This window comes from Emys orbicularis, chromosome 8 (assembly GCF_028017835.1).
Source record: "Emys orbicularis isolate rEmyOrb1 chromosome 8, rEmyOrb1.hap1, whole genome shotgun sequence".
NCBI lineage: Eukaryota > Metazoa > Chordata > Testudines > Emydidae > Emys > Emys orbicularis.
The window spans coordinates 46,422,814-46,438,496 of NC_088690.1; the positions used below are offsets into that span (position 1 = coordinate 46,422,814).

The following is a 15,683-nucleotide window of genomic DNA, read 5'->3' on the forward strand; positions in this document are numbered from 1 at the left end:
TGGGACAGGGCTGTGTGGGGATTGGCGGGCCGTGGGGGCGCTTGGGGATTGGCGGTGGCGCTGGGTTTGAATGGTTGGCCGGGGGCGGTTAGTACCGTGCTGCCTGTTTATGTGTCTGGCTCGGGTGGTTCGTCCGTGCTGCGCGGGGACCGGGCAGCGCCGAGTCTCGGCAGCAACAAGCCGACGATGGCTGCAGAGCTGTTGCGCAGGGAAGCCGCCGCTGCCTGCGGACTGAGCCCGGCCGAGAGCCCGGGGCGGCGGAGGCGGCGCTGGGCTGGCAGGGAGGAGGAGGACCCCGCCGTGCTGACTCTCACCCACTTCTCCCGGCCGCCCTTCCTCAGCTTCGGCAGCCTCCGGCCCGGCGCCTCCTGCACCCGGCTCCTGGCCGTAGATAACCCCAACCCGGAGGAGGCTGATGTGGTTATCGACCGCTTCCCGGCTCCCTCCACAGGCTTCAGCCTGGAGTGTCGGCGCTTCCTCATCCAGGTAGGGCCGGGCTCGGGGAGAGCCCGAGCTGCTGTGGCTTCGCGTCCCCTCACCAGCCACACCTCTGCGCGGCGCCCCTGGCAGCCCCCGTGGCTGGAGGGGCTCGTTGAGGCGGGGCGGTTACATGCCCTGAGCCGGCGTGACGGGGTTGGAGCTGCCTGTAATAATTTATGAACCTTGACTGAGTTAATCCGCTATCAGCTTTACCAGGCAAGGGGGAGGACAATATGCTCAGGAGCAATGCGTTCATTTCCATGCCCTGGCTCAGGCCCTCAAAAGCTTCAGGATGGTTTAAAGACACTCTAGAAGAGGGCAGATAGTTAAGGGGGAGAAACTGACGAATCAACCCTGCAGGGGGTTGGTGTGTCTCGAGGAAGCTTAGCCTATGTCTGCTTCAGATTGATCAGGCTTTAGGTAAGATAGACATGTGTCGCCTTTTGTGTGGTTGAAAAACTTCTTATGCTTTGCTGTTCCTACTCTTAAGATAAAACATTCTAGAGTAGGTCTCCCGTATACCAGGATAGCGTCCTGGCTATGGGGCATTTTGAGGTGGGTCTTTCTCAATCTCTTGTATGTGTTCTTTGCTGTTCCTACTCTTAAGATAAAACATCATACAATTTAATTATAAGGCTGTTTTGCTCACTGCTAGACACAAGCTCCCAATGGGAAGAACCACAGATGTCACGTTATCTGATATGACTAGTAAGGAATCTATTTGTCAAAAAACATTTCCTGAATCTTTTTTGTTGTCTGTATTGTTACAGACGTACTTTTCTGACAGGTATTTTGAAATAAATGACCAAAAATAATTGAAACTGGTGTGGTTATTTTGACAAATATAATAGGCAGAATTTTAAAATATGGTGTGTGGATTTTTAAATTTTTTTGGTGCAGCATTCTCCTAGGAGTATACAGTACATCTTTGTAACAGCAGGTAGCAAATTTTGACAAGTGCCTTCTCCTGACAGCATAAGAAGCAGAATCTCCTGAGGAAGTGACAGCTGCCACAATTTACTACCAGTAGTGCAAGTAAATGTGTTAAATGAGTTAATTGTGTATGGAACCTCTTTAGCATAAAAAGATGTTTTGTTTTGTTTTTGCTACAAGGACCAGCAAAGTATAATGAGATTTTCAGGCATTACATAATGTCAGTCTTTGGTTTTCCACTGCTGTCTTGTTTCTCTCCATCATCATCATCATCTGCCTGTTTTGCTGCTATATTGAATTGTAATGCTAGAAACTGGCATTTTTCACCCTACTGGTGTGTCAGCAGAGCAGCAAAACATACAGTAGGGTAGCTCACCTAGTGTTTGGCAAGAATCTTCCCTGAGTTCAAGCTGTTCAACAAATTAATTCTAATCCCATGCACCATCCCAAAGTTGAGCTACTGGCATGTGAGAAGGACACTGTCTTCATTATTTTTCAATGACCTTATTGGTCTATCTGCTCTAATCAACACAAAACTTAGAAGTTGGGTACTTGAGCTAAATGAGAACAAAATTACTTAGAAAAACTAAACATGCTTATTTAAAATTTTGCTTACATTCTGATAGTTAGGATATTTAACAATATTACTCCTGTATGTCTATAATTCACCTTCTTGCTTACAGTGCTCTCATATAGCCCTTTTCACAAGTATTAAAATATATGTACTACAAAATATGAATGAAGTACTGATCTTTTTAACAGCTAATAATGTAATGAAATTTTAGCAGATGTAATGATGCTGGTTCTGGCGGGACCCAACTGAGAGTGCCAATTCAGGACAAATTGCTTAAAGCAGGGCAGTTACAGCCCAAGGCTGGGGTTTTTCCACCTCTAAGGCAAACCAAACCAGCCAGACAGAGAGGACTTTGGTTTTACCCCACTGGCTAACCACAAGTCACACAAGCAATTCCCTTAGACACTCCAGTTTCCCAGTATCACCACCAGTGCCACTTGTTATGGGGACAAATGGTTATGAAAACCAATACCCCAGTAAAAGGAAAAAAGTTTCTCTCGATCCCAAAGGACCAAGCCCCAGACCCAGGTCAATATACAAATCAGACCTTACCCACAAATCACGCTGTTGCCAATCCGTTAGAATCTAACAACTAAAGGTTTATTCATAAAAGGAAAAAGATATACATGAGAGCAAGAATTGGTTAAATGGCATCAATTACATACAGTAATGGCAAAGTTCTTGGTTCAGGCTTGTAGCAGTGATAGAATAAACTGCAGGTTCAAATCAAGTCTCTGGAGTACATCCAGAGCTGGGATGGGTCATCAGTCCTTTGTTTAGAGCTTCAGTTTGTAGCAAAGTCCCTCCAGAGGTAAGAAGCAGGATTGAAGACAAGGTGGAGATGAGGCATTAGCCTTTTTTAGTCTTTTCCATGTGTAGGAACACCTCTTGGTTCTTACTGTGGAAAATTACAGCAAAATGAAGTCTGGAGTCACATGGGCAAGTTCCTGCATACTTTGCTGAGTTACAAGGTGTATCTGCCTTCTCTCAATGGGTCAGTTATATAGCTGATGGTCCTTAATGGGCCATCAAGCAGGCTAGGCAGAGCTGACACCAACTTGTCTGGGATGTCACCCAGAAGCATAGCATAAGTTTGAAATACAGACAGTATAGAGCCAATATTCATAACTTCAACTACAAAAATAATACACACATATAGACAGCATAATCATAACCAGCAAACCATAACCTTGTCTTAGATACCTTATTTGACCCCCTTTATACAAGATTTGGTGCCACTACAGGACCTTGATTGCAACAATGATCTATATGGTCCCAGTTCGAGTCAATAACGTGACAGCAGGTTTTCCTGTCTGGGGATTGGTCCTGCTTTGAGCAGGGGGTTGGACTAGATGACCTCCTGAGGTCCCTTCCAACCCTGATATTCTATGAAAATCACATCCCTTTCTTCTTATATCCATTCTATCTCCTGACCTCACTATTGTGTATTTGTACTTTCTCACCTGTCCTCCATCATAACTGTAAATTCATCTAATAAGTCAACATTTTTAAGTCAACAATTTAGAGACACCAACCCATATTTATGCACTCAGTGGCTGAAAATGTAAGCCATGCTAATTAGCATTTATATAGCACTTTACTTAAAAGCATTCACAGACACTAACACTTTTGTTCACTGCTTCTTTTTTAAATGATCAATTCTCTTAAAAATATTTTCATGTCCTTACAATGTTTTTGTTTTAACGCTTCGTTCTCTCATAGTCTGGAGAAAGAATCTTTATTTCTATCACATGGATGCCATTAGAAGAAGGAAAAGTCCGAGAACTGGTAACTTTTATTGTTAATGGCATTGTAAAACATCAGGCTGTGTTGTTGGGTGTTGCTGAGCAGCCTCTGAAGAAAAAGGTAAGAAATGTATTTTTAATTAACACTAATTATGTTTGTCTTATTTGTTGCTTGCTTGTGAGTCAAAATTTTGCAGTGTAGCAATTGTTTCTACTAGTGTAGACACAGATGAATTGTTGAATGGGTATCCTCAGTGGGATCCCCCAATAACTTGGAATTTGCTATCCTTGATCCTGAAATAGCCCAAATCCGGTGAATACTGCAAAATTGTTCTTTTCCCATTTGAAAGTGGTAGAACATCTTAAGGGTGAATTATTGGAGTAGAAAAATGGCTTTAGCTTATTTTCCTGGTTGGTTTGATTATGGATTATATTGCATTGTATTGCTGTGCTTCAGCTATGTTGGTGTGTTGTTTTTGATGTGGGCATTTTAAAGTTTATGGTAAGTGCATAGAGCATGTGGCTACATATTACTTTTTTAGTGTGTATCTATTCAAAATAACTTAAAAAACAACCCAAAATTAAAAACTTAGTTTTTGTATCTGTTAGCTATCAATTCATTATCTGTGTGGATGAATATATAAGTGCATTATATTTAAAAAAAAAAAAAAAAAAAAAAACTACCTTGCAAACCCTCTAATTTTTTTTTTTTTGTGGTTTTTCAGAAGAGTCTTTGGGATGCTATTAAAAAGAAAAATACTTCAGAAGGATCAGTTTCTACAAGAGCTAAGAAAAAACATTCAAATGTTAAAAATGTTAACAAAACTTTTCGTGTTTCCAAAAAAACAGATACAGTTAGAAGCCCACTCCAGTCCTGTGAAAATTTGGATGTGATACGAGGTAGCATGTCCCCCCCAAAAAACTCGCTTATCACTTTAGAAAACAAACTGCCTATATCTCCTATCAGTCCTGTATTGCAAGAACATCATGATACCATTTGCACACCTCTTTCAATGAGAAGATCTACTACATACTCAGTTCTTGGTACAGTGGTAAATGATGAATTATTGCAAGAAATACACACATGTAACATCAAGAAACTTCATAATCCTAATGAGGAAATAAAATCCTCAAGTATACACAGTTCTCCTTCTGGATTAGTACAAGCACACAGATCAAATACACATTCACCTGTTTGTGCTCCGGAATGGACGGCAGCCTTGCATTCCTCTTTGACTCAAAGGAGAATTTTAAGTCCAGATTCTTTTATAAATGACAGTTATCAACTTAATGTAGAAGTTGTAGCAGAGCAAGTTGCTCCCATATTGTCACCCGATCAGTTTGTAAAAGACAACTTAGCTATAGAATCAGTGTCTCAAGTCCACGTATCTGTTTCACCGTCCTCTTTATCCTCCAGTGTGGAGACTTGTATCACAAAGAAGTCGTCATCTTCAAAATGGAAAGAAAATGAAAAAATGCAGTTCATAAGTGTATCTGTAGAACATAAGTTTCCAAATGACGTCCTTGATGAGACGCCTATAGTGAAATCTCAGTTACTTCATTGTACCAAACCTGAACAAAATCATCTCAATTTTCCTCTTTCTGATGAGGATCTTCAGATTCGCAGTTGCTCCCAAAGAGAACAACCAAAAAAACGTCCTGTGCTTTCTGCTACTGTCATCAAAAATAAGTCGTCTGCTGCTGAAAGAAAAGGAATGGAGACAACTAAGCCAAAATCTAGAAGATCTCTTAATATGATAAGGGAAGGTGTAAGTATGGTTCCTAGACATTCAAAGTTAGAAATACTCCAGAACCTTCCAGTTATAGATCCCATCTCAGGTGAAACCAAAGATGAAATACATTCATCTTCCATTGGATCTACTTTACGTAGTCGTAAGAGGAAAAATGAAGTATACTTGGAAGATATTAAGGCTACAGCTACAGAATATGTTGAAGAAACAGAAACCAAAAGAATCTTTACATCTTGTGTTGACAGTAAAATAAAAACTACTGTAAGACCATCGGTCTCTAAGCACATAAGCAGAGAGAAACTAAACCACAGAAAGAAAACCGGTGAGCATTTTTCATTTGTGTTCTTTAGTGAAAGAAAGTAACTTAAGTGTCTCCATATTTTGCTAAAATGTTATAAGGGGATCCCTAGAACTCAGCATTTCAGTACCTCTTTCTGCAGCAAGTATTACGATACTGTAGCAACTTCTCAAGTTGTCTGGTAGCAATACAGCTTGGCTATAGAATACACTATCTGCATTCATTTAGCAGAAGCCACTTAACTGGTATCTGCTAAATAGTCTTGTAGTGTGCTAGAAGACTTGCCATATTTAGCAATATTGCTGGGAAAGTACCAGATTTGTCTCCTGTGGCTTTGTGGAGCAAAGCATTGGTTCTGAGCAGTTTATTTCAGGCAAGACATTTGGGTAGAGGTGGTAGATGAAGGGGATTTTAAGATGAGGAGAGGAAGTGCTAGATAAGCTTTGGTGGGGCTGTGGAAAATCTAGCATGGAATGTGACATGCTGTCAAAAATGCAAATACTTAGTATTAATGCATTTCAAAAAGTTTGCTTAAATGTCTTACCTGGTATTCTCTAAAAGACTATTCACAATGGCTCACAGGTGTGAATGCATTTCTGGTGCCATAAATTTCTACACATGGTTCTCTGCTCACTCTATTTCTTACGATTGGCTCATTTAGCAGTCTCACATTAGTATAATTCTCTCTGGTGTGCTAACACTTTATAATTTTCTTAAAATATACATCTGCTCTGAAAAGTGACCCTTGTGATGCCATTTCTTAAAGTTAGGATGGGGTTTTCCTGCCCTTGTATAACTGCCTGTAAAGGTTCTTGCAGGTGAAAATCTGCTCTATTATATCTGTAATCTTTGTCTTCAAAATATGTTCACCATTGTCTTCATAGGGTTATACAGATATAACAACACAGAGGCAGCGTGAAGAGAGAACAGTACACAGTTTGCCCCAGCCCTAAATATAGCTACATTTCAATGGTGAAATGTAACTTTGAAACACTTACACCCAATTTAACTTATTTGAAACCTAGCATTGTTCTTCTGAGCATATAAATGCTGAATGGTGCTTGGCTCTGGAACAGCACAGGAGTTCAGAATGAATTCATATCTTACCTCCTTCAGTGATGAACACAAGGTAAAATCCCATTTTATAATGGGTAACTGATCCAGAGACCAAACGACTTGCCCAAGGTCACATAGATAGTCTGTGTCACAATAGGGAGTTGAACCCAGGAGGTCCCGTGAACCTCAGGACACCCAGGTCTCCCATGGCCTGGGCTAGGTTCCTACCCACTAGACCATCCAGATAGATGCCAGTGGCTTGGAATTTTGAACTTCGGAAATGAATACCTTGTGCTGGTAATAGCCTTTAAAGTGGTAGTCCATTAGGATGCGTATCTTCTGAGAACAATTACAGGTAATACTTTTTTCTCAGTGTGGTGAGGAAGCATGGAATGCAGTAGTGTTTTCTAATTGTCAGCTTACACTTCAATTTTTTCTTTCACTCTTTTTACAGCTACCAAGCAAAGCAATTTATCTGCATTCTTCTAGCATTCATTAGCCAGAAGACTTATGTATAATATGCTTACATAGCATCTAGAGAATTAATGTTTCTCCATCACAGAAGACATTGAAATATTGTTTTTTACTTTTCCTGAAACACTGAAGGATGCTAATTTAAAGATTAAAAATAAAACCTCTGTTCAACCTATACCAGCTAGAGTTAAGGAATTTTCTATAGTGATGATCTTTTCTCCGACACATGTTATACCCCTACCCATAATTGACAGGGTTGGTAAAGAATGGAGTCAAGGCTATAATCCTTAACTACACCTTGCTTGCTTGTTGGTGGTGGTAGTCTCACCTTTTTTTATTTTTATTCCCCCCCCCCCCGACATCTCATATTTTGTTAACATTTTTAGGTTCTTTGTCTAAAACTATCAACAAAACTACTAAACCCATTGATGGTGTGGCACAGTCTCAGCTGACCTTCATAAAACCATTAAAAACAGGTAAACAGAGGTTTTCAGTATCTATGAAGTCCAGAATTTTTCTTGAATTGAATGTCATAATTGAACTGGGCAAATTTTTTGGCTAATAGTTTTTGAGAAAAGTGTTGTTCTTGTTGACCCAAAACTGCTTGCGAATTCATGTAGATTTTGCCAGATAGTTATGACTGAACCAAAAAATCAAAATGTTTTGGTAAGCTGAAAATGAAACAGTTTGTTTTGATAATATTGAAACAGTTTTTTGGGGGTGGAGCCACAAAATGGTGGGGAGGAGGTGGTAGTGTGGTGATGCCTTCCTTATAGCTTTTAGCTTAGTGGTTAGGACACTGTCCTGGGATGCGGGAGACTCAGGTTCAAGTCCACATTCTAGAGTAGGTCTCCCATATACCAGGACAGTGTCCTGGCTATGGGGAATTTTTAGGTGGGTCTTTCTCAATCTTTTGAATTGAGGCTGTTTCATGTTGTATAAAATATTAATTAGAGCAGGGACTGGAATTTGACTCTCCCACATCCCAATGGAGTGTTCTAACCACCAGGCTAGAGAGTCATTCTCACTTTCTGGCCCAATTAATATTTAATTAGTAATGCAAAGTGGAACAGCTTCAGCAGAAGAGATTGAGAATAATCCTTAACCCAGAATACTCCCTAACTCAGTAGTTGGGGCACATACCTGATATGGGAGACGTGGGTTCAAGTCCTTGCTCCACAGTGGAGATAAAGGGGGTGGGGCTGTGTGAATGGTGCCTAAGGCTTTGTCTACACTACGTAGCTTTTAGCGACACGGCTGTATCGCTGAAAGTCGGGCAGTGTAGTTGCTGTTTTACTTCCACCCCCAACGAGTGGAGTTCACGTTGTCGACAGGAGAGCGCTCCTGCCGACAGCGCGCTGTTCACACTGATGCTTGCCGCGGCCAAACTTTTGTGTCTCGGGGTGGGGGTGGGGGATAACACCTCTGAACGACAAAAGTTTTGTCGCTCGATTGCCAGTGTAGACCTAGCCTAAGTCCCCTTGACAATGTAGCCCCTTATTTCCAGATTTCTTTTTTCACCTCTGCTAATAATTTGTTTTATGGTAGACAGATGTGATTCTGAATACACTCATGAAGCAGATATGTGGAATCAAATGTGACAATAAATCATGCTTCAAAGGTTTTTCAGTATACTTAAAAGCACCAGGCTACTTAACATTACCGCTAATATTGATAAAGCACTAGATAATAGCATGAGCTGTCATACCAATAACTGTCCTTGTCTTGAAGAACTTATTAGTTGAAGACGACAGCAAGTACAATAAAAGTGGCATGTGGTGTCTAAATACTTTCCTCATAATTCCATTTTTGTGCAAGTCACTCAAGTTAAAGTGAAGAACTGCATATTTTTAGGAAAAAACATAGACAAAGTTCAAATTAAAGTTATTTATTTAAATAATCTTTTCTCCCCCCCCCTCCCCCCTTTAAGTCATTCCTAGGCATCCAATGCCTTTTGCTGCTAAAAACATGTTCTATGATGAGCGCTGGAAGGAAAAGCAGCAGCGAGGCTTTACCTGGTGGCTGAATTTCATACTTACACCTGATGACTTTACTGTAAAAACAGAGAGTTCACAAGGTAAAGTAGGTAACTTGAAATAGTGCACTTCTGCTAAATCATGGGAACACTTTAATGTCAATATATAAAGCAAAACTTGCTCCAGGAGTTTTTTTTAATTAAACTCATATGTGATGAATGAAACCACGAGCTAAAAGCTAGTATCAATTAAGCTTTCATTAATTTATCTCTGTGTATGTTTAAGTAACTTTTCAATAAGGGTAATTTTTATATCAAGAGGTGGTTGACTTTTATTTATTTATTTATTTATTTTTATTTTATTCCCCCTGCTTCCGCCCCCCCCCCCCCCCATCATGAACTTCTGTCCTGAGATTGGAATGAAAGGAAATTCAATTTGCATCCCTATTTTCAGAGCTACTTTGATACCCAAATGTTAGCTCTACAGTTATCTGTTTCAGTAGAGGTTGCACTGAATTCTGAATGCTGTTTTGAAGTTTTATATATTTCTCTTTTTTCCCCATGTTCTTTAACTGAAAGTGTATGGTCTTGAGAAGTTTGATTTTTCTCATGCAGAGTTCTATTATATTAGATATGTCATCTGTGTATTAGTGTGCATTTAAATAGAAGTAAAATGATTAGCAAAAATAGTGAACTCTTATAAAACAGATGCTGTCAAGGTTCCTTCCCCACTCTGAACTCTAGGGTACAGCTGTGGGGGACCTGCATGAGAACCTCTAAACTGAATTACCAGCTTAGATCTGGTTTTGCTGCCACCACTCCCAAGTGCTAACTCCCTTCCCTGGGTAGCCTTGAGAGACTTCTTCACCCACCAATTCCTGGTGAGTCCAGATCCAATCCCCTTGGATCTTAAAACAAGGAAAAATCAATCAGGTTCTTAAAAAGAAGACCTTTAATTAAAGAAAGAAAGGTAAAAATCATCTCTGTAAAATCAGGCTGGAAAATAACTTTACAGGGTAATCAGATTCAAAGAGCCCAGAGAAACCCCCTCTAGCCTTAAGTTCAAAGTTACTTAAACAGAGGGAAACCCTCTAGCAAAAGGTACATTTACAAGTTGAGAAAATAAAGATAAACCTAACACGCCTTGCCTGGCTGTTACTTACAAGTTTGAAATATGAGAGACTTGTTCAGAAGATTTGGAGAGCATGGACTGATGTCTGGTCCCTCTTAGTCCCAAGAGCGAATAATCCCCAAAACAAAGAGCACAAACAAAAGCCTTCCCCCCCCCCCCTCCCCCCAAGATTTGAAAGTATCTTGTCCCCTTATTGGTCCTTTAGGTCAGGTGTCAGCCAGGTTACCTGAGCTTCTTAACCCTTTACAGGTAAAAGGATTTTGGAGTCTCTGGCCAGGAGGGATTTTATAGTATTGTACACAGGAGGGCGGTTACCCTTCCCTTTTATAGTTATGACGGATGCTAATTTACCTTTGTCATATATATAGATATAGATAGACCTATTTTTCTTTTTTATTCTCTTTTCAATTAGTAAATGCAGCTGCACTTATCTTGGGAGCAGAAAATCATCATAAAGCCAGTGTTCCTAGAGCACCAACAAAAGAAGAAATGTCCCTGAGAGCTTATACTGCTCGATGCAGGTTGAATAAACTACGACGTGCAGCATGCCGTTTGTTTACCTCTGAAACAATGGTTAAAGCTATTAAGAGACTGGAGTTTGAGATTGAAACTAGACGTTTGCTAGTTCGGAAAGATAGGCATCTCTGGAAAGATATTGGTAAGAATGTACAAATGTTGTTGATATTTAGTATTTTTGGTAAAATAGAATTGAAAGTGTATTTATTATAAGTGTAGCAAGTAGAGTAGAAAATCTTTTTAACCAGGTGGCTTTGTAACAATGAAATATGGTTTAAAAGTGTTTGCTGAATTTAACATTTCATCATACTTTGCATTCATTTCAGGAGAAAGACAGAAAGTCCTCAACTGGCTTTTATCTTACAACCCTTTGTGGCTACGCATAGGTCTGGAAGTAAGCAATGCTTCTTATGGATACTCTATTCTTGTAAAGCCTGTGCCAAGAGTGGATCTCAAGTTCAACTGTAGCTGGCAGGCAGCTCTGGTTTATTATCAGAACAGAACAATTTCACATTTCCTTTTAATTCATGGTTGTCTTGTTACAAAAGAGAATATTTCATCGGGCAATTTAAAAATGCCTTTCTGTGAGGAATACCCTGGAACTGGGCTGATGCTCCTTTGCTGTTGCTCAAGTAACTTTACCCTTCAGTAGTTGGTAGGAAATTGACGCCTAGTGCGCTCCCACTATACTGCAGCCAGCTATGTTGGGACTGGTTAGGGAGCTCCTGATGGAAGCAGAGAACACTTTCCAGACACCGAAGAGCCAGTAGATCACATTGATACTAATTTTAACTTTTTAGATGGGCATTGCATTTGGGATACCTTCTGGAATAAAACTAGGACTGAAACTTTGTTTACTGTTTTGCAGATTAATCTGTTTTCAAAAAAATGGGCTAGGTTACTAATTATTTTGGCTAGTGAGAAACTCTTAAATAGTGTACTGCTATTTATTTTGAATATATCCTACTGAAACTCTAAAGAAAGAGAAATAATACAATTGTGAGCATTTTTTTAATTTTAAAGAGTTTCCTTTATTTTTTGTTTTTTCTCATTAGACTATTTATGGAGAACTGATTGCTTTGGAGAGTAATAGTGATATTATGGGTTTGGCAATGTTTATTCTCAGTCGCCTACTTTGGAACCCTGATATAGCAGCTGAATACAGACACCCCACTGTACCTCACCTTTATCGGGATGGTAACTACTACTTTTTAAAATAGACTATTTTTAGCATTTAACTTTGCATTCATAAATAACATCTTTATGAACTTAATATTTTTAGGTCATGAAGAAGCTTTGTCTAAATTTACACTGAAAAAATTGCTGCTGTTAGTTTGCTTTCTTGATCATGCCAAACAGTCTAGAATCATTGACCACGATCCTTGCCTCTTCTGCAAGGATGCAGAGTTCAAGGTAAAGTATGGTAGCCATTTCTTTTAACAATGTTGTTTGATGTTTGAACATATGACTTTGTATGCATATAATATAAAGTTGCTTTTTTAATGTTAAGACTTTAGTACTATTCATACTCAGCAAATCTTCCAGGAGGTCACTAGCTGTGTAAGACTTACCATCAGGACTTCTGAAGTGCATATAATTTATAGGGAGAGCTCAAGATCCTTGCATTCTAGAGGTGCTTTCCTTCTCTTTCTAAGACTAAATACTGCTCTGCCACAGCATTTGTCATCTGAAGTTAAATCCTCTTGCATTTTGAAAGTTTATCTGAGGGCTGTCCTACAATACTTTGTTCTAGAAAGCTAGGCTGTATGTCCCTATCTGTCATGCTAGACGTTTGCTTAGTAAATAGCCTCATTTATGTTTAACTGACTAGAGTAAAAATGGTTTTTAGTTCAAGTCATGGTATAAAAGTGTCTATTACTTAAACTACAACACTGTTTAATGAGTTAAATGCATGAATAAATAAAAAGAAAAATTGTTCACGAACTTCTCAGGATGCAGAACAGGTATGATTAATGTTACAGCAGCTTGATTATTTTTTTTTTTTTTTTTTCTGTACACCTAGGGAAGTTATGAAAGCCGTCATTAGGAAACCAGTTAGCTATCTGTGTCAGCGTTAGAATATTGTGGACACAATTTAAATGCCATGAAGAGATATTTAAGTACTTGAATTTTTGTATCTTATGCATAGTACTAAACGACAAATAACAAAGCTAAAGGCATTTGGGGGAAGGGATCAAAATGGTCGCTTGGTCTAAGTTTATTTTATTTCCTCTTAGAATAGTAAAGATGTTCTACTGGCATTTTCACGAGACTTCCTGAGTGGTGAAGGTGACCTTTCCCGTCATCTTGGCTTCCTGGGATTACCTGTTAGTCATGTTCAGACACCACTTGATGAATTTGACTTTGCTGTTACAAATCTAGCTGTAGACTTGCAATGTGGCATTCGTCTTGTGTAAGTTGATACAGAATGGTTTTGTGACTATCTATATTTGTCTAATCCTTCTGTAAGCTGAACTAAGACACTTCAATATGAAATCTCTTTATTGTTAGGAGAACAATGGAACTCCTCACAAAAAACTGGAGTCTCTCAAAGAAGCTAAGAGTTCCTGCAATAAGTCGTCTCCAGAAGATGCATAATGTTGATGTTGCCCTTCATGTTCTTAAAGAGCGGGGAATTCAGTTGAAAGATGAATGTGGTAAGAATTGAAAAGTAGTGCTAGAATAACTATGCATTTGAAGAACAGGAATACATATTTTAATCACTGCTGTATTTGATTTATAGGTGCTTCAATCGAGTCTAGGGATATTGTGGACAGGCACAGAGAGCGAACTTTGGCACTGCTGTGGAAAATTGCCTTTGCTTTCCAGGTATTGCATAAAGTTGTGTGTAGTTGTAAAGAATTTTAAGAAATGTTACAAACGAGAGGAGATAATGCATGCCTTGTAACAAAGAATTTGTAGTCTTTGAAATCGTCAAGTCTGGATTGACCTGGCTGGGTGACCCATGAGAATGATCTTTTGTGGATTCTCCTGGTTAGACCTCATTGTGTAATGTATGTTCAAAGTGCTTTATAAATATTAGCTACATTGATGCGCTAGGTTCTAAAATGTAATACAATTCAGAACTCCTTTTAATTAGGTTCTGTACACTTGTTCATAGAATTTCTTTTGTACTTGTGCCAGATACTATAACAAAGGTTAAGTATGTGATAACAATGGTCAGGTAATTTGGCCACAGAAATTAACTTCTTGCCACCTGCTGAGGAATTCTCTTAGAGCTACTAAAAATAGCTCAAATAGATGGATGTATTTAATACCACTTCCAAACACTTGAACATTCCCTTTGGTGAACAATCATAGGAAGTGAATTCTGGAGCTGTGGCTCTTCCACGTAACGTATTCCACCATATGTTTCTGGGATCAAACTGGGAAAAACTGAAGAAATAAGCACCTTTGGACTTAGTATGAAGGCTAATTAGTGTACCTATAATTGAGTCAAGGATTATGTATAGCCTTAAATGGAAGAAGGAAGCAGAGAGTAGAAGAGTTGGGCTTAATGGCAAAGTTTAAGAGGTTACTTGAGCCAAATAAATATTCTTCAAAAATGTATATCCAGCTTAAGTGAATCCAATAGGAAAGAGTATACATTATGGAAAGTAAAACATAAGATGTAAGTCTGAAAAGCAGGTAGCCAGAGACTTTTTTTATTATATATAATATCTTAATGCAAGAATCCTGAGGAGAATACTGCTGCAGAATTATCAGGAAGCTAAAGGAGCAATTGAATGCTGAAGAATATTGCAGAGAAAATGAATTATTCATTTGCATCAGTCAACAACAAGATGTTGGAGGAGATCCAAAGTCTCTTTAATTAGTTATGTAGATGACCACTTCCACGATTGCATTAGTTAGGATTAAGAAAAAATACATGTTTTCGTGGTATAAACCAACCATCGATCCAGGTAGGAAGAAAATTTCCCTATAAGCTTATTTTAAAAGCATCTGGTACTGGCTACTGTCATCTAGGCTGCTGGACTGAAATAACAACTGGTTTGATCCAGTATGGAAACTGTTCTATTACTAAATAGTGGGAGCAATCAATCCCTGGCACTTACTTAAGATGCTTTCTCCGAAACTATCCCCTCTCCATTTAACCACATCAAGTATATAAGATCACTGTAACATTTTTTACATATCAGAAAAATTGATTTGTTTGTTTCCATTAAAGGTGGATGTTTCCCTTAATGTGGAGCAGTTAGAAGAAGAAATTTCTTTTTTAAAGAATACACACAATATTAAGACAAAAATGGCTACTCTAGTGTCCTGCTCTAATCAAAGTAAAGTGAGAAAAACCAGCAGTACTTACTCATCTGAAAGTTACAGCGAAAATGTGAAGCTGCTGATGGATTGGGTCAATGCTGTTTGTGGGTTTTACAATACTAAGGTAAGTAGTCCTGTTGTTTTGTGTATATATTTCCAGGTTTTGTACATCTGCAAGTACATTTTCTTGTAATGGGAACTGTTTATATAAGTCTTTCAACACTAAATCTGTTCTATCAAATATATATTGATTAATACTGATCTGTTACAAGCATTGTAATGGATGAAGTTCTATCAGTCTTACTTGGACTATCCCAGTGGTGGGACGTCAGATATCCAGGATGTGTTTTCATAGGCCCAGTTGCATTTCTATCATTTTTAATACATTCTCCTAATAGAGAATTCCCACAGTGAATGTGTATACTACCTGCTTGGCTACATATCAGCCCAGGGAAATCCTCCCTCTAT

General features: G+C 38.9%; 1 protein-coding gene across 1 annotated transcript in view; it reads left to right on the plus strand.

Annotated features, from left to right (window-relative positions):
* Positions 1-186: 186 nt before the first annotated feature.
* The window catches only part of ASPM (assembly factor for spindle microtubules), a 41,183-nt gene continuing 25,686 nt past the window's right edge, over positions 187-15,683 (plus strand). Inside the window, exons 1-13 of the mRNA XM_065409477.1 lie at positions 187-486; positions 3,710-3,853; positions 4,458-5,805; positions 7,698-7,787; positions 9,242-9,388; positions 10,831-11,076; positions 11,261-11,328; positions 11,990-12,131; positions 12,217-12,347; positions 13,172-13,347; positions 13,446-13,591; positions 13,678-13,763; positions 15,124-15,339. Of these exons, the coding sequence (XP_065265549.1) occupies positions 187-486; positions 3,710-3,853; positions 4,458-5,805; positions 7,698-7,787; positions 9,242-9,388; positions 10,831-11,076; positions 11,261-11,328; positions 11,990-12,131; positions 12,217-12,347; positions 13,172-13,347; positions 13,446-13,591; positions 13,678-13,763; positions 15,124-15,339 (3,240 nt within the window). The remainder of the gene's footprint in view (positions 487-3,709; positions 3,854-4,457; positions 5,806-7,697; positions 7,788-9,241; positions 9,389-10,830; positions 11,077-11,260; positions 11,329-11,989; positions 12,132-12,216; positions 12,348-13,171; positions 13,348-13,445; positions 13,592-13,677; positions 13,764-15,123; positions 15,340-15,683) is intronic.